At 39.7% G+C, this 27,497-nt stretch overlaps 4 protein-coding genes across 9 annotated transcripts in view; 3 read left to right on the top strand and 1 right to left on the bottom strand.

Moving 5' to 3' along the window:
- LOC117497430 (transcriptional enhancer factor TEF-3-like) overlaps nt 1-1,815 on the top strand; it is a 33,202-nt gene extending 31,387 nt beyond the window's left edge. For all 6 annotated transcript variants that reach the window (XM_034149406.1, XM_034149411.1, XM_034149410.1 and 3 more), the window contains one exon: nt 314-1,815. In XM_034149406.1, the coding sequence (XP_034005297.1) occupies nt 314-427 (114 nt within the window). In that variant the 3' untranslated portion in view covers nt 428-1,815. The remainder of the gene's footprint in view (nt 1-313) is intronic.
- A 1,152-nt stretch (nt 1,816-2,967) lies between these two features.
- On the top strand, nt 2,968-4,972 carry LOC117497442 (MANSC domain-containing protein 4-like). Its single transcript, XM_034149426.1, has 3 exons — nt 2,968-3,187; nt 3,305-3,439; nt 4,113-4,972. The coding sequence occupies exons 1-3, from the start codon at nt 2,968-2,970 to the stop codon at nt 4,970-4,972; spliced, it is 1,215 nt and encodes a 404-aa protein (XP_034005317.1).
- An 845-nt stretch (nt 4,973-5,817) lies between these two features.
- Nucleotides 5,818-14,390, bottom strand: mrps35 (mitochondrial ribosomal protein S35). The gene is made up of 8 exons (XM_034149404.1): nt 14,236-14,390; nt 12,981-13,036; nt 12,680-12,847; nt 11,196-11,256; nt 10,940-11,079; nt 8,863-8,972; nt 8,704-8,773; nt 5,818-6,322 (listed from the first exon to the last, which is right to left on the bottom strand). Exons 1-8 carry the CDS (start codon nt 14,366-14,368, stop codon nt 6,053-6,055), a joined length of 1,008 nt encoding a protein of 335 aa, XP_034005295.1. The 5' UTR covers nt 14,369-14,390; the 3' UTR covers nt 5,818-6,052.
- A 3,726-nt stretch (nt 14,391-18,116) lies between these two features.
- kcnq1.2 (potassium voltage-gated channel, KQT-like subfamily, member 1.2) overlaps nt 18,117-27,497 on the top strand; it is a 160,538-nt gene continuing 151,157 nt past the window's right edge. The window contains exon 1 of the mRNA XM_034149470.1: nt 18,117-18,595. Within this exon, the coding sequence (XP_034005361.1) occupies nt 18,117-18,595 (479 nt within the window). The remainder of the gene's footprint in view (nt 18,596-27,497) is intronic.

Genomic DNA, 27,497 nt, shown 5'->3' with positions numbered 1-27,497 from the left:
ACATTTGAACTGCTATCAAAGTATCTGAATGTTAGAAGCAAGCAAACTTAACCCTATGCTGCTTGAATGTTTAGATTCCTAGTTTTGATTCTGTACATTCAAAGCCTTGTTTTTTATCTAAGGGAACAATGTATGGATTGTGTATGCTTGCAATCCTTTTGAAGCGTTATCTATATAGGAACACACTTAATACACAATATAAGAATGTGTTACATTTAACTGTACTAGTAAAAAGAGCGCTAACCAAGGTTGGATAAATATGTGTCCCCACAGTTTGACTGAGCAGGATCTTCTGTGTGTTCTTTGTCCACAGGTGGTGACTAACAGGGACACACTGGAAACCCTCCTGTGCATAGCCTACGTGTTCGAGGTGTCCACCAGTGAGCACGGCGCACAGCATCATATTTACAGGCTAGTCAAAGACTGACAGTCACCCAGTTGGGACTTACCTTCTCTAGACCCATTGTAGCATCTCAGTGAGCAGCAACACTAAATAAATATTGGATACTTCCTCCGTAAGCTTAAAGCTGAAACCATACAACTCGGTCAGAAGCCCAGAGGAACACTGGCTTTGTCAGCATGCCCGGGAACTATATTACTGTTGAGGAAGAGATGGATTTAGGATTGTGGAAGCTGAAACGACCTTAATGTGAAAAGTGACAAGAAATAAAGAAGAGGACCATGATACACTGTGGTCTCTAAACCAAAGGAGCCAACAAGACCTGCATGAGAAAGTTTCCATTGGTGGTGTTTTTCATCTCATTTTACTAGTGCTTGTTTTTGATTTAGATTATTTTACATACATGCATGTGCAGGGGATGTTTGCTACAGAGGAGTTTTGCTGCCTCAGTGTGCCACCTAGTGGCCTAAATATAAATTACAATGGGGAAAAAGAATACGAGTAGACTGAGAGAATCCCTCTTTTGCACATCCATAAAATATCACTGTTTTTTGTGCCAATCGTTTGTGTTATTTGAGTAATTATGTACAGTGCCACATCCATCTCCTCTAGTCAGATTTATTTAAAATGATTTTAAAAAGAGCTATTCTATTCACGTTGTTTGATGTTTAATGTTAAATGTTTGTAGTATTGTCTTACTGTTTTTGATTGAAAATGATCTGACTACAAAAGGCACATAACACTGCTAACTTGAACCAGATTCAGATCTGTAACCTGATTACAGAGGTCGACTGTAACTTGCCCTGAAGTGTCGGATGAATATACAAGTGTTTCTTACGAAGTGCCTCTGTTACTGAGTTATTTCGCATTCTGTTTCGTTGACTTGATATAAGGGAAAATATGCTGTACATTATGTTCAGGGTTTTGTCTTCAACTTGGATGATTTAATATCTATACACATGCACATACTTAATCTGGTTTGTTTTAGAATACGCTGTTGAGGGTCACTTTTTTCCCATAATGCCTGTCCAAAACCTATTCTCTTTACATTGATGAACAATATTTGAGAATCTGGAGCAGTTTATCAAGCAAATGTATAAATGGATACTATTACCAAAATGGTGGGTAATTAAGTATCTCAATATACTCAATGTGTATCTCCATCAACTACGCATTTCAGCACTATTAATCTGTGTTAGTATTTAATGATTTCTCTTTTGTGAAGTTTATTAGTCGGTTAAGTTTCAAAGATAGACGTCCATCGATCGATGGACATTTGTAGGTTTTGTTGTTAGTGAAAAAGTACATTGATATTTGGAATGGAAGAGACCACTGCCACCTGGTGGTGTTGAGGAGTCATTGCTAACTCGATGGAAAGGGAAAAGTACTTTTCTTCTTAAATAGTTAACTAATAATATGGAATCTGGAATGGGATTTAGCTAAATATGATAATTTAATGCAATAGTCTCCTGTTTTAGGAGTATATACAAATTGAAGCCAAGAACCTGAACTCAGAACGTGTGCTTTCAACTCCCGGGTGTAACGTGAGAATGTGTCCCTGCAATGGAGAGACACGCTCACAAAAGGTAAGGTAAACGGTCCAATAGGTGAAGACATTCAAATGCCATAGATCACAAGGCTTATTCTGATAATCCCAATTGAAACAATTCAGGTAGGTTGCTCTAATTATGGCAATCCCCTCTCAAATCTCTGAGAAAAAACAAGGTCTGTTTTCATCGAGGTCAGAGAGATGCTTACAGCCATAAGCAATATGTCCAACCCTCTTACAGAAGGTCAAAAGTCTAGCGATATGAGATTTTTGTAAGACTCAAAAGAGAGGTCGATAAAATAAGAGAAACCATTACCTGCGTTCCAAATTAATACTGCAACCCATTGCTTTGAAAACGCATCAGAAACTAGATAAATACATGAGCTCTACAGAGGTTCATTTTTTTTTTACCTTGGAAACAGCCTAGTATTTTTGTCACTGAAAGTTTTCAAGGTCAGAAATATACTTCCCATCTAATTGGTTAATAAAGATACAATGGACAAGAGGTCCTTAAAATGTATTTTTTTATATTTTCAAGACACTATAGTCATCTGTAAATGATCACCTTAATAGGTTATATTTATTGAATACATGTTTGATATATATTTGCTAAAATATTCGGCTATATAAAATGTGTTCCTGTTTTTGTGTCCAACCATATTACCATGACATGTAAGCGTTTAAAGCTTGGCAGATTGGTTTTATTTGCCACAGTAAAGTTTTGATTGCATTCAAAATAAAATATATAATGTAGAGAGGGTGCCTTTTCTGTAAAAAATAAAGTCTTCTATAGTGCGAATCGGCCTCTATCTATACCGTGGTTCCTCCTGGACACCTGGGTCCCCCCCCCTCCTCCACCAGGTGCGTAGCAGTGACACACCTGCAGAGGGACTGGCTCAGGTAGATCCAGACCTCTGGCTCCACTTCATGCCTGTCATCTCCCAGCAATCAGCTCCACAGATATGTCGTTGCTGCGTCCAGATTGTAATTTAACATGGTCTGATTTACATTACGCGCAATGAATGTCACATGGGGTTTGCTGACGGTTTTGAGTCTGGCGTGCCGCACCGAGTCGAGGTGCTCGCCGACCTCTTATTATAAGAACTGTTGGATCCGACGCTTTCCCGGGATTTTCATCAACATCGAGGAGTCTCAGCGGAGAGGTGCGCAGCTTCTCAAGTCCTACCAGGAGGAGACCGCGCTGAAATGCAGCCGCACCTGTTGCCTCACGAGAAACTGTGAGTAATGCTTCATAAACCACACACATTTTTTAATATTGTGACTTTTTGTTCTTTTGTAGGCTACTATGCCTCCACCGATCATCTAAGCTAATTGTATTGCCTTTCCTCTGACAGTTTCCTGTAATCTGGCAATATTTCACTATGATACAACTCAAGAAAACGTGAACTGCTTCCACCTGCACTGCCCAACGCTGGAGAGCTGCATCCTCAGCCACAGAGGCAACGTTGTTCTGTACAATATCACTAAGGGTAAGTAGTCAAGTAAAAGGTGAATACTGAAAATTCCTGTAATTTAGTCATCTTCTATTGTGGTTTGATATATTTTTCAGAATGTCTCCCTATACTGTAAGTATATAGACTACAGCCAGAGCCTATCACCTACTTTAGAAAAGTTGTACATTTTCACCGCAAGACATACAAATGCTGCAATACATTGGCTAGAGCTAGACATAATAATTATAGAAAATAAGTACATTTTCTGCAACTTCATACTCTTACCCTTCTGTATTTTAGATGTTAATATTGTACATAACTCTTCATTACATTTAGAGAACAACACTAGATTATTGTGATCATCTCATGAAATAATTGTTAGCTCTGTAATTACCCTATAGTACAGTTATTACTGCCTTTATGAGCAACCATAAAATGCTCCTGACATACTAAAGCATGAAATTGTAATCCAATATAAAATTAAGTAAAGGATAGTAAGGAACCACATCTTCCACCACAGACCTAGAATGACTTCTTGTTCTGATTAAAATAATACTATTAAAATAAATGTTTATTTAAGAAAAGTAGCTGATTTTTTTATGTTAAAAATGTTACTCACATTTAAAAAAAAGCCAGTATGTTTAGTATCGTATCACAAATGTAAAATACAACAAAGATAAGAGACCCAAATCTGTGTCTTGTTCCCTAGGTGCGGATCCTGACCTGTTGGTGTTTGGGAAATATTTCACCTCTAATGTCCGTGTGTTACCGCACCACTACAGTCGAGGCAACGCTTCAGAGCTGCTTCCACCTGACAAACGGCAGTTCATCCACCCACCTCCGCCCGCTGTACAGCCTCTGACTCCAGCACCCACAGATGCTCCCCCCACTACAGCAAGCAGAGCGCCCACCACCTCCACCTCCACCCCTGCCACCAGCACCCCCACGCAGCAGAGCACCAGTGAGCCTTCTACAGCTCCCACAACTACCGCTGCCCTGTCCTCCACTCCACAGACTCCACTAGCTTCAGAGAACCATGCACAAACAACAATCCCCACCACCTCCACCTCTTCTCTTGCACCCAGCTTCACTACGCCTCTTTCACCCATCACAACAACCCCACTCATCCCTTACAATCCCAAGACCACTCCTGCCTTTTCTACCACACATGCACAGCCCTCCACACCCCCCACCACCTTCTCTCAGATGGCCACCAGCCCCCCAACTTCCACGTCTCTTATGGGCAGTTTAGAGAGCAGCAAGCAATCCCCCAATGACACGAAGAGCAGCGCGGTGAGGAACCACACTGCGGGCGGTGAGGAAGACCATGGTGTCAGCGGAGAGGACACCTTCGGGGGTTTGGGGTCTGGGTGGCATGTAGCGGCTCACACCCTGCTGGTTGCAGTGGCCGTCTTCATCACGGTGCTGCTGAGCTGCTGCTGCTCCATCCTGCTGGTGGTGAGCTGGAGGGGTCAGAGGAAGAGGATGGGACGGTACCGGACATCGTGGAGAGGGAAGAGCGGTTCCATGCGTCTCATAAAGTACGTGCTGGTCAGAGAAAGCTCCTGAAAGCAGCGCCAAGACAACAAAAAGATACAACTGACATTTCTACTTTGTTATGTATTTAATGAAGGAATCCAGGATGAAGAGACATTTGACAATTGTAAATTTGCACCGCTATTTTTGTAAAATTATTGTGTGCTGAGTTATTAACAGCTTTTACTTAATTTTAAACAGATAGGGATAACACTGTAGTTACTGTCCACTGATACAGTGAGGTTACAATTCCATATATATGAGCTAAACAGGCAGAGATATTTAGTGTGTCTGAGATCACCAAATACATAGTTGCCATGATTTTTGGACTCACTTGGGACGCGATGACATTTGACAGAAGAAACTGAGCCAATGCATTTGACCGCAGGAATTTGCCTCAAGAAAGACGATATGAAAGCCATTGGGCTGTCCTACATTCTGATGTACTTCAAAGAGTTTAAAAGGATGTTGATGCCACACCGCAGGAACTTTGGCAAGTTGTATAAGTGGGACTTAAGGGGGGCTTCCAAGAAAAAAGGGACAGCCACAATTCAATTCAGATTGTAAACAATGTCCAATGATGGACTACTTTTTACCTGCTGGGCTTCAGTGTTTAACCCTCCTTCAGTCCAGCACATATCCTCAGTGCTTTGGGTTTCTTCTGACCTAGAAGTACCGAACCAGGGACCAAAACTCCTAAAGAAGGGCGAGGTACCTTCCAACAACCTGCTGCTGAAAGCATCCTTTCACTGGGGTGCCACTCGTCGACCTGACAGTGAGGAGAGCTGGAAGTTGGGATAGGATCCGACTGAATGGGGCTTTCATTACAGAAACGCTTTAATCATCACGCATACAAACTTCAAAGACAGAACACTTAATAACCGCTTACATTAGGCTTTTATTTTTTGTAATAAAGATGGCATCATACACCTGATTCGACAGTATTTTGGAAAATAAATACATTAGTTGAGACCATTGACGATGTCCTTATATTGGAGCAGTAGTAATCTCGTGTTTGTGTTACATACATGGAATCCAAAATGACACGTTTTTGTGGTCCCTGCTGCTTATTTTCACCATGTTCATGTAAATACATTTGTACATAAAGCTGTATTACAGGTTGAGCACTTTCTTCACGGCCTCTTTGTACTGCAGAATGGTGCTCTCGCTCTCTCCTTCATTCCTCAGCCGCACGACAGAGTTCTTGTACTCCTGCACCTCTTTTCTTCCCAGCAGCTGCTCTCGTACTTCCTCCTCGTCTCCTTCTCCCGCCACTTTCATGCGTACCAACATGCTTAAGATGTTCTTTTGGGACGGGCTTTCTTCCCAGCTGTAGTCCTCCATGTCTGCCACGGTCTTCTCAGCCTCCCAGGCCTCGGTTTTCTGATGAATGAGAAAAATAGGATACATTATATTCACGATTTGAAATGTGTGTGTGTGTGTGTTACAGCAATTTTGACACATTACCCACATTACATTTTGTGTGGCTGAGTCTAGTTTGGAACACAGTAAGGCACCAGATGTTAAATATGAGGGTCCTTGGTCACTTCTTTGATGCTCCTCTCACAGAGATAGTATTTCTCTATACGTAGTGCCCCCTCCGCTGCCCGTCTAACTGTCATCACATTCCCTTGAGAACAACACGGCTCATTGTGCGGCAGCTTAAAGCCCCGCTGCTCTGCAGGTGTTTGAGGTTAATGACCATCATTACCGCTGTACACATCTGATCCACATAACATACCGTCTGACAAAGTTCAGGCCGTAATGAGTGAGGAAAAGTAGCTTTTCAGGCCAAAATGAAGGCCTACTAAACAGTAGCATTAGTCTTAGGCTATGGATTATTTTACTAATGAAGCATTCCACCAATTACTCCATCAAACGAGTGATATGATAATTACTTGATTAAAGAGCAAAAGTCAATAATAAGACAGTCTCGTAAATTAAAGTCTCCCCAAGTGGCTTCTATTGGTTAAATTGCAACTAAAAATGTACAATTACGCTCTTATTAGTTCATGAAAAAAAACAACCTTACTACATTTGATTTACAAAGAGAAAGCTTAGTCCTGTGAGTTTAAGTTTTAAGTTCCAACCTTCTTCCCGATGCTGTTTTGGCTTTCATACAGTATGCTATATTACATACAGAGTGTTATCAGCAGTGACACCATGTCTGAACTTGTATTCATTATCAAGTCGTTTGGTCAACCGACAGAACAACCGATTACTTGCCAAATAACATTTATATTTTCAGTTCGGGAAAACTTGTTGGGTATGGATTCAGAAACGCAGGTGGAGTGCCTCTAGAGTCTGACTCCTCTCCACACTGGAGCTGCTCGGAGCACTCAGCCCAGCGCTGGCCTGGATTAGCACAAAATAGAATTAGCAGGGCAGGTCCATCTCCCTGAGTGGGAGATACAATCACCTCAGTGGCTGCTAACAATTGGCCTCTTTGTGGGCTAGCATTACAACCTGAACGCTACGCTATGCTCACAGCTTCCACCAGCCTGCTGGACAAGCACTGTGCCTTCCATTGTGTGTCCAAAAGGGCAGCGCACGGTGTTCAGCTTCCTGGCTCGGACACCTTTCCCAACTGAGAGAATTTGTTTTTTCAAAATGTGACTAAGCCATAACGGGAATAGGTCTCGAAAGGCAAAGGTTACACAATAAGAGAGTCATTTTCTTTTATGCATCTGGCTGCAAATTCATGCGAGCGGTGCCTGAGCTGGTGACCTGGTGCAGACTTCTCTGATGTGGCATGGCTGGTTTAATGTGAATTAAGAGTATCAGGGTCAACACCTGATAGGGGAGTTTGTTTTCCCCTAATCTGTGGAGAAATGTCAGCGGGACAATGCTGCTGTTTGCCGTCCCTCCTGCCCATTCAAGGCTGATTCCTCCCTAATGGGTCTCTCAGATCGCAGAGCTAGATGGACAACGACTCCCTGGTAAAAAGCAACTTGGCCATGTCGCTTACCATATGTAAATGTCACCGGAGATACAGATAAAGGAATAAAACAAATCTTTACAGGAAGGTCATCTTTGTAATATATTTTTGCAAACTTTTTTTTAAAGGAATGTCTTATTCCCAAAATATATTGTAAATGCTATTTTTCTTAGTCCAGACCATTATGCCAGTTTAGTGACATTTCATTAACACTAAACTGTAAATTCAGGGCTTTACCATTGAATTCAATACAACTTTATTTATACATTTTACTGTACACATCGTTCATCCAAAAACATGACTAGATAGAAAATAACAAAAAAACATTTTAATCACAAAATAATTGTATATAATATTTTGTGTATAATTAAGCTTTAACAATGTGCAGTTCATAGGCATACAAGTAGTCTCACTGCTAACTATACCACTATTATCCAAATGCATTATTGTTTAGATGACAGAGGAATTTACACGTTTAGTTAAAGTAATAACTTGGCTAATGACCAATATCACCTAATATATCAAGTGCAGGGCTTGAGATAGATACCTTTTTTCTAAATTTGACTCCTTAAGTAGAAAGGAAGTTGCTTGTATAATATCTGTTACTACTTGACCTCTCATTTCCTATTTACTTCTTTATCCGGATTATTGCAGTCTTATGTGTGTGCAAAAACAAAACCTTTAAAAAGGGCACACGCACTGAAAGGAGAGCAGGTTAACAGTTCAAGTGAGAGACGGATGTATCTGCACAGTCATCTTTAGTAAACACAGAAATGGGTAAGTGGACAGAGCAAAGTAGAGAAAAAAGAGAATATTTTCTGCTCACCCAAGACTCGTGGTAAAGGACAGTTAGCAGGTACATGGCATACTCATGATTCTGCTTCCTCAATGGGCAGCTGGTGGAGGGAGGGACAAAAGGAAGTGAATTATTACATTTCTAGACAACTTTATTTAGTATTATGAACCCTAAAGAAGAGGTGTTTACCGCTCAGCTGTGATGGTGAGGATATCGGTGTCCTTGCAGTATCTCTCTCCAACCAGATTGAGCATTTTCTTGCGGGCATGGTCATCCAGATTTAAACTGGACAGTTTTACCTGCGATGGCAACGAGACAAGTGGATTACTACTAGAGAAACAGTTAGAGCACTTGTTTTGTAAGCTTTGTGATGTAAAGAGAAATACACAGACAATACGATTAGGGCAGATGTGATTTCATTCATGTACTATACCTCCTGTCTGAATCTCTATACCGTAGACATAATAAAACCACAACCCAGACTATTTGTATTTAAGCTACAGTATATGGAGTTTTGACTGTGTTGATTAAAAACACTATACGTTTTACAGATGAAATCCCAGCTTTAACGCTCAAAGTAACCCTTAAGTCCCTCTCACAATGGATGAATGAAAATCTGAGATTATTCCACGATTCATTTTTTTCCCGTAGTTTTGATTTAGAATAATTTGTATGAAGCAACAAAACTGCATCTAAAAAAGATAACTGTTGACATGTCTATTCTGAAAGATGTTCTTTCCAACAATTCCACTGAAGAAAATCTTACTGCTTACGTTTAAAAACTGAATGAGTTTTTGTGAAGCTGAAACTGCGTGAGATTTGCCCTCTGATCTATTTTGTTTGCCTAATCCACCTGGATTAATGTCTGAATAATTCCTAGCATGCTGATATAATCTAAGGCGGAGTGTCAGTGGAGCAGATGGCTGGTGATTACTGCAGGAAAAAAATCCACCTAGAAAATGACAGATTTGTCACAGGCAGCTTTGATTGCTGTGAGTCTGTGTTGTCAAGCTTGATTTCATGTTTTAGAGCTGAGAGGAGGGAAAGATGTTTTGCAGAACGCTATTATTGTTTAAATGTGGGAAATAAATGATAATAAAACCCAACAAATAATAGAAAGAATACATTTTATTTGGCCTCTTAAAGCCAGGGGAGAAACTGTCCAGCCACCAAACAGAAAATAGTGTTTTGATCTGTTCTTCCATATTCTAAGATCCTGTTAAACTTTAAAACATAAAGCTTACACCTACACACGAAGGTAATGTGATAATAATATAAAAAATATTAGCTACATTACGCCAAGGATCTACTTTTTGTTGACCTGTGTGGACCATCCCTAAATGTATATGCATTACATTACATTTAGCTGACGCTTTTATCCAAAGCGACTTACAATAAGTGCATTCGAACAAGAAGATACAAACTTGAAGAAAACAGAATCATATAAGTACATCAGGTTTCATAGCGCCAAAACATTTCAAGTGCTACTCAACTGGCTTTAGATAAGCCAGTCCTTTATTAGTATATAAGTGCTTTGTTAGCAATTCTTTGTTAGTAGTTCTATCGCTCGAAGTGGGGTCGAAAGAGATGAGTTTTCAGTCTGCCCCGGAAGATGTGTAGGCTTTCTGCTGTCCTGATTTCAATGGGGAGCTCATTCCACCATTTTGGAGCCAGGATAGCAAACCGACATATGCCATTGCTAAATGTGTTATATCGAATTTTAACTGGCCAGCCTATGTTTAATTTGTTTACTTCTTTAGTATATTCATAAGGTTGAGTATTAGTTTCATGGCTTATGGTGGTTATGTGTTTACATGTATGTTTCTCGAGGCAGATTGCACATGGCTGGATTAGTGGTAGCGGGGATTAAGAGAAATATTAAAATGTCCCAACATATATGTCAGTGATGTATGTTTTGTTACTTTTTTCTGTAAAAGTATTAGTTGACAAACACAAACCCTTTCACAAGAACGTTTAACACAACAGCTTGAGCACATGTTGAATATGCTTTTATGGTTATAATCTCTGCCGACTTGATGGCATAATTTCTTAGGTTTGACGTCAATGGACAAAGAGCGTCTCCCTAGATAAATCATGATGTCAGCTGGTGATTATGCATCGCTGTAAATCTCTAATCTCATTTTTCATGTCAGGCTTCTTTGCACATTACTTTCTATACATCTGTGAACTGCAGATCATCAGGTAGAGCTGAGGTCAGAACATATTTATCGAAACTTTAAAGGATTGGAAAAGCAGGGTGACTCACTCTGAGATGAACAACCCGAGCTGAGGGGTTTCTGAGGGAGGGGGCTGCGGACAAGTAGTCTGTGCTCTCCACTTTGACGGGGAAGTGCTCGTCACATTGGGCGTCAGTGTCCAAGGCAGAGGGCCACTCTGTACAGAAGGCTGACAGTAGAGAAAAGGAATATTAAAAACACTGACTCAGCCTATATATGTATTAAAGTGAATATTATTTGCTGCTACACATCACAACAAAATCTCTTTACAATAATTTAAATTACATTTCAGAGCTTCACAATGTTTCCTGATGGCCACCGGTGTCAAATGCAGAAAATTTGGAATCTGAAAGAAATGAGAAAGACATAGAAAGGTTTAAAATTCACAGCATAAACAACATAAAAAAAGGTCTTGCAGTAATAATATATTCATTTAGAAAGTGGAAAGCAAAATTCAGACAAACAGCTTTCATGACCATCTACAAATTGATGATTTAAGAATAGATTAGATTTCAGAATAAACTGGTGTTTAATTTCACAGAACACAAAGAGGAAAACTAAACTAAATTGAGATCAAATTGAAATGTGTATAGGTCACATAACTAGCATGTTTAGACAAACATACAAGTTTTAATTAAAAAAAATAAAACATTTCAAGCGTCAAAAACCAAGAGCAGTTAAGCCCTCTTGGCAGAGCAAGATAATGAAATCAATATCGTTAGGCTGGGGGCAGTGATCCAGCTGTGGGGTGGGGTTAGGGTGAGGGTGGAGGGGGGTGTAGTGGATCTGCTGTGGCTGCAGTCCAGATGGAGCAGCTGGTGTCTGGTCACAGCAGCTCAGTAATCCGGGGACAGAAACAGAGCAAAAAGTGCTCCAATACTCCTGCTAGGCTGCAATTAACTCATCATAATGAATACCAGGAAGTAAATGCCAAGGTAAACAGAAACAGCCCACTGTCAAGTGTGTTTGGACAGATTGAGCCTGTAGCAGATTTTAATCTTATTCAACTCGTGCAAAAATACCCCTACAACTTAATTCTGTGCCCAATTTCGAAAACTGCAAAAATGTATCCTTGTGCCGTGTGGATACATGTTGTTAATGAGGTCTGACCTTATTCTAAATGGTTAGTTGATTTGATAAGATTAAAAAAGAAAACTACATCGTGAATGCAATTAGGAACGCCGCAGTTGGTTTAATATCCTTGAAAAGTCTAAACATAGACAAACACGACAACATCTTTCATATAACTTATTAAAATCCACATAGACTGCACAAACACACCAGAATGCCTTTCCCAATTGTCAGTGATGTAAAACCCAACATTAAAATGTACTTAATAATTTAAAATTACATCTCAAAATAGATGTTAGAATGCCTTTGGACAAAAACCCAACTAAATGTCATCCAACTGATAAGGTCTGGATCATGGGAGACACACATGGACTAAATGAGAACCATCAAAAGTAAATGTCATTTAACTTGCGGGTACAGCTTGGATAAAGTGTTTATTACCAGCTTTCAACCCTGTGGCTATAGTAAAGTATTATGCAAATGTGTCCTTGTGTGCTTTAATTGTCTACCCAAAGGATATACTTTATGAACATACATTAGGAATTCACTCCTTGGTCATTTGATTAGTTTCTACTTTAGTAAATAAGGAAGAAATGTCTATCATAGGTGGTTGGGATGGGTGGTGGTAGAGAGTATCATGTTTTTCGCATGTTCTTTATGAAAACATGTTTATTTTGCTTCAATAAAAGAGGTCCAACCTTGATCAGTTCCAAGTTGCCCATCTTCTCTGGAGGGACGCCTCCCTTCATGGGGTAGCCCATCCTCACGGGCAGGGGGACGGCGCTCGGTCTGAAGGGGGTGGCTGTGGGATAAACAGACATCCAGTCCTGATCCACCGCCATCTTAGCTGTCCTGGGCTCCCCTGACTGATACAAAACACAAGACAAAGGGAGGCTTTACAACAGAAGACCTGTGACCGTTTATTGCAGATTAATGATGATACGTGTAAAATATGTGAACCTTCATCTTGGAAAAGAGACATTAAAGATGCAGACTTACAGTCCTCCGCTGTTTTTTTATGAATCCTTGACGTTGACCGCCTCTATCAGGGTGACCTGAAATATAAAATACATTACATTACATGACATGTTACAAAGCGTCTTACACACTCAATACTGTGGACAATCCCCACAGGAGCAATTTGGGGTGAAGTGTCTTGCCCAGGGACACAACGACATAATGACTGCAGTGGGGTTTGAACCTGTGCTCCCCTGATCCGAACACCAACGCTCTACCCACTGCGCCACACGCCTCCTGATATTATATATATATATATATATATATATATATATAAAATAAAATATTTCCAGTTAAGACACAAATAAACTTCATGTGTAAAGATAAAGAAAATACTACATTTGGTAACAGCAATGCATTTCATGCTGCTAACACTGTTATATTTATTTATAGTGTTTTTATTTTTTATTACTTGTATTTCAACATTGCACTTACTTCAGGATACCATGTACGTAAGGTGTATGTGAAAGGAGTATTTCATAGTATGATGTACATTGTAACAGTTTTATTTATCATTATGATCTTTTGCTGTACTGTTTATAAAGAGCCACAAAAGTGTGTTTATGTTAATTTGCAAATAGATTTTTTTTTATATACAGAAAAATAATAGCCAACCATTTAGATATGTCCTTACGCAGTTTTTCAAAGAAACATACCTACAATTCCTAAGATCCCCCAGCTTTTAAATGGTGGAAAGTACATTTAATTTGCTTGTTTTGTGAAGGTAGACCAAACAAACATTAGGGATTAAGAATAGTACATCAGCAGAGTAACTAATATCCAACATAATTTAACTGCAGGAAGCATTAGTAAACAGCCTAATAGTATTAGTTATTTTAGATTTACATCCCGTTTCTAGACCATGCCTCTGTCTTTTTACTTATTTTAAGTATGATTACTGAGGGTGGGTAGATATTGTTTGGAAGATAAGATGTCATCTTGTTAGTGCCAATATGAATAGACACAGGAGCCAACACAAACACCCCTTGAACTAACTCCAACATGGATGTATAAAGCCTCAATACATATCAAATTGCACAAATTACAAATATGGTTGTCCGTGATTACAGCTGATGTGTCTAATTTAAAGTTAAGACACTGACTGCTAGTATAAATGTACTGTCAAAGGACATGGGGACAATAACTTGGCCTTGGTTAGTTAACAGCACCCATGCATTAGCTAGGCGTGCAGCACGAATGAGTGTGTATGTCTCTCAGCAGCGACAGTAAAACTCACCTTTATTTCCTCCTCCAGTGTGTGTAGACACATCGGTCGCGTATGTGGCTCTGCTCAGTGATTTCTGGAGTCCAACACCAGAAACATTAATTCGACCTAGGGACAGAAATGCCTTACTTGTGTGAGATGCCATGTTTTCCCAATGACTACGGCGTACAGTGAGGGACCAAGAAGGCGAATTGCGAAACGTTATCACGGTGCAGAGCGAGTTTTCAGCGCCTCCTACAGGTGAGCATATGTATGGAATAACAGCTCGTAATTTATAATGGGACTTCATCCGGCCCTGTTATAATTTATTTCAAATATAAGAAACTATTTTGGTTGAAATGAATGAAAATAGCTGTTTTCCATCCGTATTTACACGAGTACTTTATTTTATGTTATGCTGCAACCATGCAAGTGTGACAGATGCTGCTTTTTGTGGTGCGTTCAAATAAGCTTGAAAATGTAAACTCATTATTTCAGAAGAAGCAAGGCCCACGTTTAGCCCTGAACTTCGTGAAAACCCACCCACGTTAACGCAAGAGTCAGAGGTATATGCATGACTAATTTCCTGTTAGATATATAAAAAGGGTTGAACACAATTAAAATGTTTAAGGTTAATGGAAAGTTGATAAACCTACTGAGTTCACTTCTATTTAAAGAAGTAGCATGGATGTTAGTGATATTTATTGAGGTACATTTGCATCAACCGGATCTAGCATAAGAGAATATTCTGCATGTGGGGTAAGTTTGCAAATATATTTGTTTGTGTTGTGTACATGTCTATCAGCGTGCTTATACAATACCTAGCTAGTTTATGATGGGAATATAAATATTTGGTGTTGTTTACACTCCTTGGTCAAACTGTATCACGTTGTGTTGCTATTCTAGTGTTTAATTCCTGGTCTTCGTGATGTTACACTAGGCACGTGTATGTAGTATGTACCAAATTTACATTAAGGAGGATACAAAGTGCACTTTCTGTGAACTTCTTTTCGGGCTTTGGGGCAAAACATGTTTGCAAGCCCCGGTTAAGGTCCTGTTGTTTTGGCCGAGGTGTATAATATATCAATGTTAATCTGATTTAACACAACTTTAAAGAGACTCATCATGCACCATGAGGTTTCAATATAGGCTAGAATAAAACGATTGCACTCAAAGGACTATATTTGGACACACAACCCCTTATCAAGACAGGCCCACAATATCATATTATGTTGCAGGACCCACCTTTCACTTAATATATTTCACTAATGTAATTCATTTCATATATTTCACTCAATTTGAATGTATAAACTTTGTAGTAGACGAATAGTAAACTGACACAAAAAATTCCCCTATTCCTTGAACGCAGCATAAATCCATGCACAGGCTGCGATGCACTTCAAAGGGACAAGTCCTGCAGGCAGCAGCCGATGAGAGACTTATGCTTCTTACTGTGTTTATGATGTCCATTTTACATTTTAGCGCTGGAAGATGAATTCAATTTTATTTTAATTGAGTTATTCTTGCGATAGAACTTTGGATTTTTTTATAAAAAGAAAATAAATCCGAACTTGTCTCCTGGCTTCTGAAATAATGTCCTATTATTTATCACCGAATACAACTTGAGGAGTGTTTCTGGAGTTTAAGGTAAGATTTGACACCTACTGTAAGCTTGACATCGTTTTGCTGTTCAGTCTAATTCTTTAAGAGCTCACCAACTGTGACGTACAGCATTAATTTATGCAAATATTGACTTTACATGTGCTTGATTATGCAGCGTCATTAAACAAACCTGTTATTTAGTTTACTGCTTACACAGGTTAGTTATGCAGATAAAAAGAGTAACACTTGTTTCTTCAGGCTGTGCAATCTAAATATTATAATTGTTTTTGTTTTAACCCACACCCTGTCCTTTCAGTAGTGATAGATGTCAAAGTCGGTTCAGGAGTGTCTGACGGTTCATTGTGTGTGTCATGAAGGTGTGTTTTAAAGGTAGAACCTCTATCTTCAGGGATACAGCAGCTGTGTGTTTGTTGTCATCAGTTCACCCCTAGTTGAGGACAGATATGGACGGGGGTGGCTGCCTCCAATTAGCTTACCTCTTTTGTCCCATGACACTTTTTCCGATCCTTTGCGACAACATCAGGTCATCAATCACACTACCTGGTGCAGTGTCTTTCCAGAGAAGATACTGACTCACCTACCTCCCTTTGACACACTGATTAATTGTTCATACAAGGAGTACAATTCACTTTGACTAGATGGAAACTGTTTTTGTCAAGTTGTCACACTGTCCATACTTTGTTACAGGTTCATTAGGGACATAGGGAACTGATATTAGTCACAATAATTCATTAGGATGTGTTACTGATTTATAGCTCCCTTTGAACAATTCACACAGTACACTGCACCTGTGATTGTTGGTATAGATTTGATTAGGGAAGTCAATTATGACTTAAAAATAACTTGCATATTAAGTTAACTTCATGACACCAATTTTCGAAGTAATCAAGCATTGAATAATATTAACATGCATCACTTGGAGTGTTGAACCAGTGTGCATGCATGAATAATGTGCTAGGCGTTAACCTTGCACTCTGTGACTGTAATGAAGAAAACAGAGACAAGTTGCCAAACAGTCATTAACGTGGCCTCAAACTGTCTCCAGGTTTAATCAGTCTAATTTTCCTCTGCTTGCACATTGTTTAAGCTTTTCTGATGTGACATGTTTTGTGTCACTGACAGGGAAGGTGACATTGCAGCTGTGTCGCTGGCTTAACATTAGATGTTGGCTGGTTAACATAATAGTGGATTATTTTCTCTAAATGTTAGCAGAGTGCCTGTTCTGCATTTGTTTTACTTTCCCAGATGGGAAACTAGGCAGGTTTTGACGTCAATAAATGACAAAGCAAAAGTTCTGCAGTGGTAAATCCTCAGAAAAAGGCAGCGGAAAATGGACTGCTGACCTGTTTCTGACACACATTTATTCTGTTCTGTGGATATTACATCCATTTTAATTTTGTATTTCTCATGGTCATAAATCACAGTGTCATAGCCTCCCTGAATTAGCATTTTCAAAAATGTACATGCCACTGTTAATTATCACTCACAAATGGCATTCCCTTCTATTTTCCACCACTTTTTAACTTAGCAAACATCGACTCCTCATGGCGCAACCATCCTGCAGATAGCCTATATCTTGGAGTAAAAACTAGGGCTGTTTCACAATGAAAAGGCTTAATCTGCATCAGTGCCCTATAAGCACAACAGGTCTCTGATCCATGTATGGCAACATTTCAAAAGTAGCATGCTAAAGGGGAATCACCTTTCCTATTTGCCAGATTATAATCTGAGGATATTTTGTAGTAAAACTATTATTTCTGCTACGCTTGAATGCCACCTGTCACAGAAGAAGTTGCTTCAATAGTAACTTCAAAGTTTGCGTTAAGACCTATTAACCAACAAATTATCAAAACCGTTAATATCCTTGTGGGTTGCTTTTATGCTACTCCCAAAAAATCTTAACAGTTTGGAAATATTGTGAGATATAAAAGATGATGTTAAAAAGAATGCAGTTCGAGACAAAATAAACTATCGCAGTTGTAAATACAGTTTAATAGTGGTTCAGCACATTAAGCTTTAGATTGTCTTGTATTTTCATGAGGGATTCTAAATTAACAAAGCCCTAGCTATACAGGGCAAAGCTTATTTCAGTCATACTATCTCCATAACTCATGTCAATCCTCCCTCTTCAGGTATGGACGTGCAGTGCAGTACAGAAGCCTCCTGTCTGCAGCGGGCAGCTAGCCATGCCTAGCTAGGTGTCTTTACAGGACTCATCCTTTATCTTGGTCGAAACCTCCAGGACTTTCCAGGACTTTTAAATCCTCCTTGGGCCCCCTCTGAACGGCACCATGGGGGAGAGACGAGCACACTCCTTTCACATGACGTGCCATGTGCAACGCGACTATGGCAGCAGGATGGGGAGCTCCTATATAAGTTGCAGTCCCAACGGTTACGCCAGCACCAGCACCAGCCTCAGCCTGGACCAGGACATGGATGCAGCCTCCACTACGACTACTAGTACTGCCCTGCTGGCTACTACACCGGACAGAAGGCCCTACCCTGTAGTTTTACTGGACCCCCCAGGCGGGAATAATAGATCTGGCATCTCCTCCTTTCCGCCAGTGGACCCACTGAGCCCAGCTCGCCCGACCTTTCAGAGCCAGCCCTCCATCACCTCCGTCCCTCCGCCTCTCCCTCGCTCCAGCTGGATGCTAAATCATCAAAAAGAGTTCAAGAGCCCTTACACCAAGACGAGCATGCAGGGTGATGTTTACAACTTCCTGGAGAGGCCTGCTGGACTGAGATGCTTCCTCTACCACTTCCTCGTGTGAGTACCTGTCTTCTTGTACCTGTCCGTATACTCATCTCAGTTTAGTAGCCGTGTTAAATGAATAGAAATAGTTACAGATGACCAAAGAGGTTGACAAGCTGGCTTAAAAGACTGAATTATAGTAAATAAAGATTATAAGGAGCACTCATGGATAACACAGGTCACTACACACAATGCAACATGTTTTTTAGCTCTTAAAGGTGGGGTAGGTAATTTTGGAGAAACCAGCTCGAGATCGCTAGAATTTGAAAATACACGACCGGAGAAAATCTGCCACTTCCTGACAGAGCCCCGCCTCCAACACACACGAACGCGCACATGACCAATGAGGGCACGAGATAAGTTTGTGCACAGATGGAAGGCTGACAGGCAGGTAGGCCATCCAGTTATTTTAGCCGGGCCGGCTAAAATGATTGGTCGTACTTTTTACAGTATTACGGCTTCCACAGATGACATTTTTTAATGGATTTTTTGTCAAAGCACTTAAGATATTCATTGCTATCGGGATGTTAAGAGCATTCCATGGAATATAACAAAAAGTGTATCTCAAGCCGGTTTCTCAAACTTACCTACCCCACCTTTAATTTAGAGAGAAACAAACTTTGGAAAGCTACATCAACCTAACAATCATAAGTATTTGTTAGTCCACACTTCAAAACTTTGATTTTAGTCCTAAAAGCTGTTACAAATCCTGAAACAATCAAGGTAAGCGTCTGACTTTCTGCCACAGTGCTCTGTTTGGAGTATTCTTATTAGTATGCTAGTTCCCCTCTCGTTAATTACATCTAGTACGGCTTTTTCCAGTATTAGGTTCAGCTTCAAAGTAACAAAAGGAGAGGCGTCTGAGGTCTGCTTGCTGTCTGCGGTTGATTTGAGGAGTGGCGAGCCGTCAGGGCCCTCTAGGCCAATGACAAGTTCCGCCCGCTGTGAAGCTTTTCTTGTTTCCATAGCAACAACAACTTCCTGTCAACAGCGTAAACTCGCCTTCAAAATAATAGCATGCCAAATTACACTTAAAGGAGAGGTGTCATGCTTTTCCGGTTATTACCTGTCCCCTTGTGTGTTATGAAGGTTTTTATGCATGTAAACGGTGTGCAGAGTCAAAACCCTCAAAGTACACCCTATAGCGAGTAAAACTCTAACACAGAAAATACCTCCCCAAAACGCCTCGTTGGAGATACGTCATTGTCCATTTGATTCTTCCGCACCCGGAACGAAATGGACCAATCCGTGGAGCCGTTACGTTACGTCCGCGGAGCCGTTACGTCCGCGGAGCCGTTACGTTAAGCCCCCGCTGATTGGTCCAAATTGACCAATCCACGGACTTCCTCACACACACATCTGTGTGCAGGGAGCAGGCAGCTCAGCTGATTTCTCCTCCCTGGCTGCAGGCTGATAACAGACAGTTGGGATCGCGGGGAAATTCTCTCTGCAGACCCATTCTCACAGCGTTTATCAACCTTTTTCTTACTCAATATCAAGCCACACTTATTGTTTTTACTTCGGATGTGAGTTTGTGTGTGCTCAGGATGAGTTTGGCTGTGTTTCGCTATGTATCCTAAACAAGGAAACAACACCTCCACGGAGCTCAGCGCGATTCACAACGTCCCGACCAATCAGAGCACACTGCTCACAGGGAGGGTGGGGGTCTTTTGGAGCTACAACGAGCCGTTAAAGGCAGAGAGTGAAATTCAGTGAATACACGTAGTTTACAGAGATGCTGTATGAGAAACCAATGTGAGTTTGGAAAAATGCACAATATAAATCTATTTTAGTATAGCTCAACAATGCAATTATGATCAGTGGAAATGGCCATGACACCTCTCCTTTAAGACATACAACTGCAACGAAAGTAACAAACACAATGCAATATCCTTTTCAATTTCAAAGAACACAAATTGGGTTATTTACAGGTGTTGTTTTGTGTGGTAGAGGGTCGCTTTCATTGATGCGTTTTGCACCCCGGGCCGTTGTTCTGATATTCCGCTGAAGTATACGCTGTGACGTAATAACTATTTTTTTTTTTTTTTCGAGGAAAATGGTGGGGGTCAGAGGGCCTAGGTATAAAAGTCACGGCTCGCCACTGGATTTGAGATAGCCCAGGAGAAGCAGGGCAATGTGATCTGGTTAACCACACCTTTGTCTATTCTGCTCTCCTTACAGTTAACAATTAGCAACCTCATGCATGAAACATGTGGGGGAGCACACTGACCGGCAGTTAAAACGCTGCTTACATGACTCATGTTATCCACGGCCACTCAGGAACACTTTGCTCCTCTCTGTTGGGGTTAATATGTTTGGACTGTGATAAAGTTTAAGTGTTTTAGCATGATGTAATGACTGGAAATGTTGGATTGTGGAAAATGTGTTAATGTGAATACATGACATTTAGATTAAGGTGTTTTGTATCACCGGCGGAAACCTTTTATTATTTACCATACGTACGTTTACCTATTAAAATATCCTTGAAAATACAAATAGATTTTGTAAGTGTATTAAATAAGTAATCAAAATAATATATAAACATTTTAATAAAAATATGACTAACATACATTTTATCAGAAAGTGCTAAATATCTATCTATATAAGTAATTTAAATATGTATGCTTTGTTAGTTTTTCATTTGAATATGCTGAGCTCATAATCGCATACTCTTTTTTTTAACAATAATCTTCCATAATTCAAGAATTGAATGCATGCGATGAATGGATCAGTGACAGTAGATTACATTTGATTTAATAGGGAAAACCTATTCTCAGTTTGGCATTAGTGCACTCTCATATACTGCAAAAAATGAAATGAAATATTCTTTCATGAGCAACTAAGACTCCAATTAATTTGATCAAATGATTTTGTAAAGTTAAATCCTTAAAAAAAAAAAATCTATTTAACATGTGGATTAAACCTACAAAGCATCTCCCTTTTTAGTTCATGACTCAGCAGGCAGGCAGCTCTTGCCAATAATAACCAGGAGTGATTGGCCTGCTATGAAACTCCGGGAAACAATTTCAATGTCTGCAACTTCATGAAAGGTCCTGTTCTTCCAACATCTTCCATAATCCAAACACATGTATGCCCCTCGACATTGCTTAAGCTAATTTCCCTTATGCTGACCTCATCATTTAACCATAGACTAGGACTAATGTCCAGTTATTAAAAGTGGCAGCTCTGTCTGTGTGAAATGTACCTTGCAGAGAAGGATACTAATGGCGCGTTTCAACTACAGCGCGGAGCACGGTTTAAGAGGGCTGTGACGTCAGGGGCCCGTCTTTGGTTGCGTTTCCACTTGGCCTAGTACCGGCCGGCGGGTCCTAATTCACAGTTTTTCTGGCCTCATAAAATCGTGGGTCTAGGGCCAGAGACAACGAGGCTGAGTCGGGCTGAGTATGCTAAACTAGAGAGAGAATCGCTGGCAAGGGGGCTACAACTACAACAAGATGGACATATTTGACCGTGATTTAATTGTAATACACGTTTCAAAATGATGCCGAAGTAACAACATACTGATACCGGTTAGTAAAAACCATGAATTAATGCTTTGTCAAGTCTGCAGACAGACGGCAGGCGAAAAACCTTTTAAAATGCGTGTTTTCTAAATGGAGATTGGCTAAGCTAACGCAGTATATGCTCCGACCGTCCACACTCACAACAACGGCCTATACAGACATAAATAAAGCAGCGACTGTATTCACCATGACACAGGCAGTCTGTGGTTTGTACTTGTTTAACTTTTGTCTAGTTTCTGAACAGATATGAGGAGCTGTGAGCTCTGAGTGCTAACAGCTAACGGCTGTGTTGTTTTTCTGGGGTTCTCATTGAAGATCACGTCACGGCTCCGCCTACACTGCGTTACTATAGATACTACCCCAGTTCCTAAACTGTAATGGAAATGCGCCATAAAGTGAGCCAGTCCTAACGAGGCCTAGCCATACCGAGCGAGGCCGAGCGAGGCCGTGTAGTGGAAATGCGCCATTAGTCCTTAGTACTTAGTCCTTCATTAAGATATTACGCGTGTCCTTCAAAGACGAATGGAAACACTGCGGGGATTCTCCGTTGTCCTGTGTTTTGTTTGCCCTGCCTTGGTGATAGCAGTAATTGGGTCTTTAATGTTTCCCCTCACAGAGGAGAGGCAACCTGAGCCTGTGCTTCATTTAATATTAACCCCTCTGACTGATACCCACTGACACTCTTTTAAGTGACTCTTACTTGTCGATGGCTGTCGCAGACACAGGCACGCATCTACCAAAACATACAAACACAGATGTGCACATGTGTTTGCATTGCTCAATACAATGAAGGGGAATACACAAACATATTAGCTCATAGAGGATTTTATAAATGCTCTCATCAACACTCCATCTGGCTGCTTCAGAACATCCGTCCTATCAACAGGTAGCATTATGGGATAACACAGATCTATAGGGAGACATTAGACACAAATGATGCACAATACACACATACGCATCATTGCAAATCCATCATTTGTAACAGATGGATTTGACTGATTTGTTTTGTTTAATGAAAGCTACATCACAATTATGTAAGAGGCTTTTTCAATTACTTGTGCAATACTTACTACTAATACTTAATACTAAAAAAATAATCTGAACCTAAACAGATTACATTTTTTCAAATGTCAATTTACATACTTTAATGCAGTGTGAACTGCAGTTTATTATCTTTCCTATTTTACTAAATAAATCATTCATGGCATAAGACTACAAACAAAAACCAGTTACAGTTTCATACTTATTGAGGGGTTGGAAAACCAATTATTATTAAATGCAACTAAATGTACATATGATATATCAAATGTCATGCTTCTCCAACTCCATGACTAGACCGGCAGAAACACAAACATCCCATCACATATTCCATGCTTATGACGACAGAGCTTGTCAGAGTGCGTAGAAATCCCTTGGTCTCGGGACAGCATATGATAAGATTGCCCGAAAAGAGTGTTATGCAATAGGATGCAAACTCAACAGCACACAGACAACCTGAGGCAGTGATCCCATTCACGCTGCCACTCCCTCAGAGTCTTTTACATAACCAAAGGGAATGAACATTTACATGTGTGTCCTCGCGATGCCTAATGGCCTTTACACTCAAACTGACAGCAGGCTACAACATTGACTTGGTTCCTTATAGCGAGTTACGTGGCAGAACGAGTCAATTCACTTGAGACAGAATAATAGTATCAAATCAAAAATGTAATATGTAGTTGTTGTATTTAAAATGTCCTAAAGGTCATTTCTACTACATTATACAATGAGCAGTATGCATTGGAGAAAGAATTGCACCGGTTTATCCTCATGAAAATGCCTCAGGCCAGATGTTGTCTCGAATACTTGGTTCTTTTGTGTATTTTTATATCTGGGCAGATTATTGAAATGGCTATAGTGAATCCCCGCATCTATGTGGACAGGGCAGAAAGGAAACCCTTGTTGGATATCTGCTTACAAGAGATTACTGACTGAATTAACTGTATGTAAATCCTTTGCTCAGTAGTTACGTACGCTGAGAAATATTTTGTAATGGAATTTTATTCTTCATTAGAAAACTTCTCAAAAATATAAAAACTATACAAACCCTAACAAAAACAATTATAACATATGATGATATCAAAGGACAGCTAGCAACTGACAGATACCGGGGATAATTTATTTAAATGCATGTAAATGTAAAGAAAAAATCAATTTGCCGTAGGTCTTTCCTTCTTTTGTACTTTATGGAGTAAGTAGCTGCGCGAAAAGCGACTGCTGACAAAAAAAAGGAAGATGGACTTCTATACTATATATATATATATGCTAACGTGATCCTTAGCATTTCAAAGTAGATTTCTATTATAAGATACATCGTGCACAATGTACAATTAAGACTCTTACTGAGTATTTTCCAATATCAAGGTAAATAAATAACATTTTTTTAGACAAAACACTAGGGCCCATTCTCATTTCATCAAATTCCCCTCCTCGACTCCTATCCTCGAGACTTAGTCCCGCCCACAGGAGATGCGAGCGGAGGAGCCGAGGAGGGGAACCGAGGAGAGAGGAGGGGAAGCAGCAGGCGGTTAGAGAAATGAGAACTCCTCTCCTCTGAGCAGTCATTTTAAAGAGACGTCCATTAATGGTGACAGGAGGCACAGCAGCCCTCTGTCTGATGGACAGATGTGTTCATGAAGACTTATATATTTACTTTTAATTCATTCACAGTGCGGTATAATGAGACAATAACAGGCTACAGATGCGGACACAGACACACACACATACACACACACACACACACACACACACATATGTATATATTTATATAAATATATATACAATTTCAGAATCAAACGGAGCACTCTCATAATAACGTAACACTATCAGAGACTGGATATATAGGGGGATTTGATGAAATGAGAACGGCCCTAGGTGTTTGTATCGACTCAAATGCATCCTGCTAATTCCCAGGTTATTAACAATGTAAATAATAATAAAATAAACATAAATTGTGCACTTGTGCCAACAAGTCGAAACATTCGTAAAGCATTATGAATGTACATAATATTTACAGACCTAACTATGTACATATATTTTTCCATTATAACAAACTACATATTTTTAAACCCTCTGACCTTTTAGTAAACCACCAGCAGGTCATTTTTTAACTTGATATAGCCGACCCTAGAGCCGTGAAGTTATGCCACCTTAGCATCACAGTCTAACAGTCTCTTAAATACTTTGGATGGTTTGTAAATGAACAGCTGCATTTACCAGAGAAGCTAAGGGTATTAGCATCTGGCGTTACATGCTGCTGATGCTGAATCTGACACAGCTGGTGGAGGGAGTGACACTGCTTTGAAACCCCGTCCAAACCCCGTCCAACTAAGGAGAATGACGTCTCTTTTTCCAAGTACTATGTACTAAGATGATGGCTAAGTCAGGAAGGAATATCCCTATTTGTGACCGGTGGCTGATGTGGTGTAATCCATCCTAAGCTCTTCCATTGGACGGGATGGGGGGGGGGGGGGGGGGTCAGTAAAGAGGGTTGTGGAGAGCTGCTCTGTCTCACTTTATGTGTGCTTTTTTAATTCACAAGCTGTTTTTATTCATGCTTTGTACAAGAAGCATTCTCAGAATACAGAGGGGTTTTAGCCCTAAAACAAATAAGTACAAATGCATGAAGCCAGCCAACTATTTAAAATGCACTTTTTATAAACTTTTGACACATAAATACACAATTTAACAGAACAGATTCGATATATGACAGTGTCTAAAACACAAATCCCAACAGAAATAAGGGTTTCATATTGTGAATAATTTGGTTTTACATTTCCAATTGAATCACAGTAGTACCCAATCCATCTTATACCATATACAAAATCCATGAATCTGTCTCAGGTAGGGCTGCATGATTTAGAAATTATTATTTTACTGATATTCTTATTGCAATATGATCTTTCGTTGAAAATAAATATTTAAATAAACATTGTTAGATTTTCTTTTTGAGGTTATTTACAAAACAAAGCTTTTTTCACCCCACTTTGTTGAATAGGGACCGGACTGAATTCAGAATGTTTTTTGACACATATTAGGCAAATATTTCACCTCCAGCAATGTTGATATTGCGCTTAATCACATTTCAATTTTCTAATTCATTCATATTTATTGTTTAAGTTACATGCATAACTTAGGGGCTAGCTTCGAAAGTGGTTGGGCCTTCTTTTTGAGGTTGGATCTTCAAAAAGGATGGTAAAACAAACATGGCCGACACCACCAATGGTGTGAGTAAAGAGCTCTTGCTGAGAAGAAAGTGAGTGTTAAAATTTTTTATTAGAGTTATGATGACTTGTATATCATTAGATGTTGTAGCGACATGTCTTGGGTTATTAGTTTGTAGTGGATCAATATAAACTAATGTCTGGACACCTTAACTGGTCTAGCTCTCTGCAGACATTTTAAAACAATATTACCTATCTGACAGTTTAGGAGATTTATGATGTCACAACCTGATATCCACTGCTACGTTGGATGAGATTAAGAGAGGTCAAGACATCATTTAACATTTGGATTGGATTTGTGAATGCTTACCCAACCTTTGCACATGGCACCATCTGTCTTGATAACTTCAAGTTAAACACAACAAGCCGAAGTTGGCCCAAAAGCTAAAAGTGTGGTCTTGCTGCTGTTGGTTGGCTAACTGTGTGTCTCCTATTAATAAATGTGCACTAATCTGCAAGTGTGCACATGTCCTGTTCATTTTGGAATCACATTGTCCCTGCTGTCTGTATTTAGTGATGTTTACTAAGCTTATATTGCCTTAGTTGCACAGATTGATTGAGATTTTGTTGTTGCTCTACGCTGTACTTATTTTAGTGACGATGGGCGGAGCTGCAGTCAATAATACTCGCTAAAGCCACAGCTGTTTTGTTTTAATCAGATCCCAGGGGTTTTGGTCCGCTAAATATTCTTGGCTAGTGGTTGAGTGACCCAGTCCTGTGTGCCACACCTCTTCATGGTGTCAATGCAGAAAGCTAATGGAAACTGCTACTAGCTACTATGTGAAGACAACTATACAACATAGATAGAGAGTAGAAAAGGTGAGGGCTAAGACATTAAAGCATAATCGGCTGAAATAAAATCGCAGGTACAGTTCTTACATTTTTTTAAAAAGACACTTTTAAAATCGTGTTTTTAATAACAATCCCATTTTACCCAATATTTATATATATATATATATATATATATATAATATGGGTTTGGATGTATTTTATATGGTTTTGTTTAATCTTGTGACATTTTAATGTATATTGAGAAATGAATGGTTAAATAATTTAAAGCCATGACAACTGTTATGTTATTATGACAGTCTTTGTTTGCATGATAAATCTCCTTCTAATTTATTAAAACAC

Source organism: Trematomus bernacchii, unplaced genomic scaffold (assembly GCF_902827165.1).
Source record: "Trematomus bernacchii unplaced genomic scaffold, fTreBer1.1, whole genome shotgun sequence".
NCBI lineage: Eukaryota > Metazoa > Chordata > Actinopteri > Perciformes > Nototheniidae > Trematomus > Trematomus bernacchii.
This window is presented reverse-complemented; position numbering and strand designations above follow the sequence as displayed.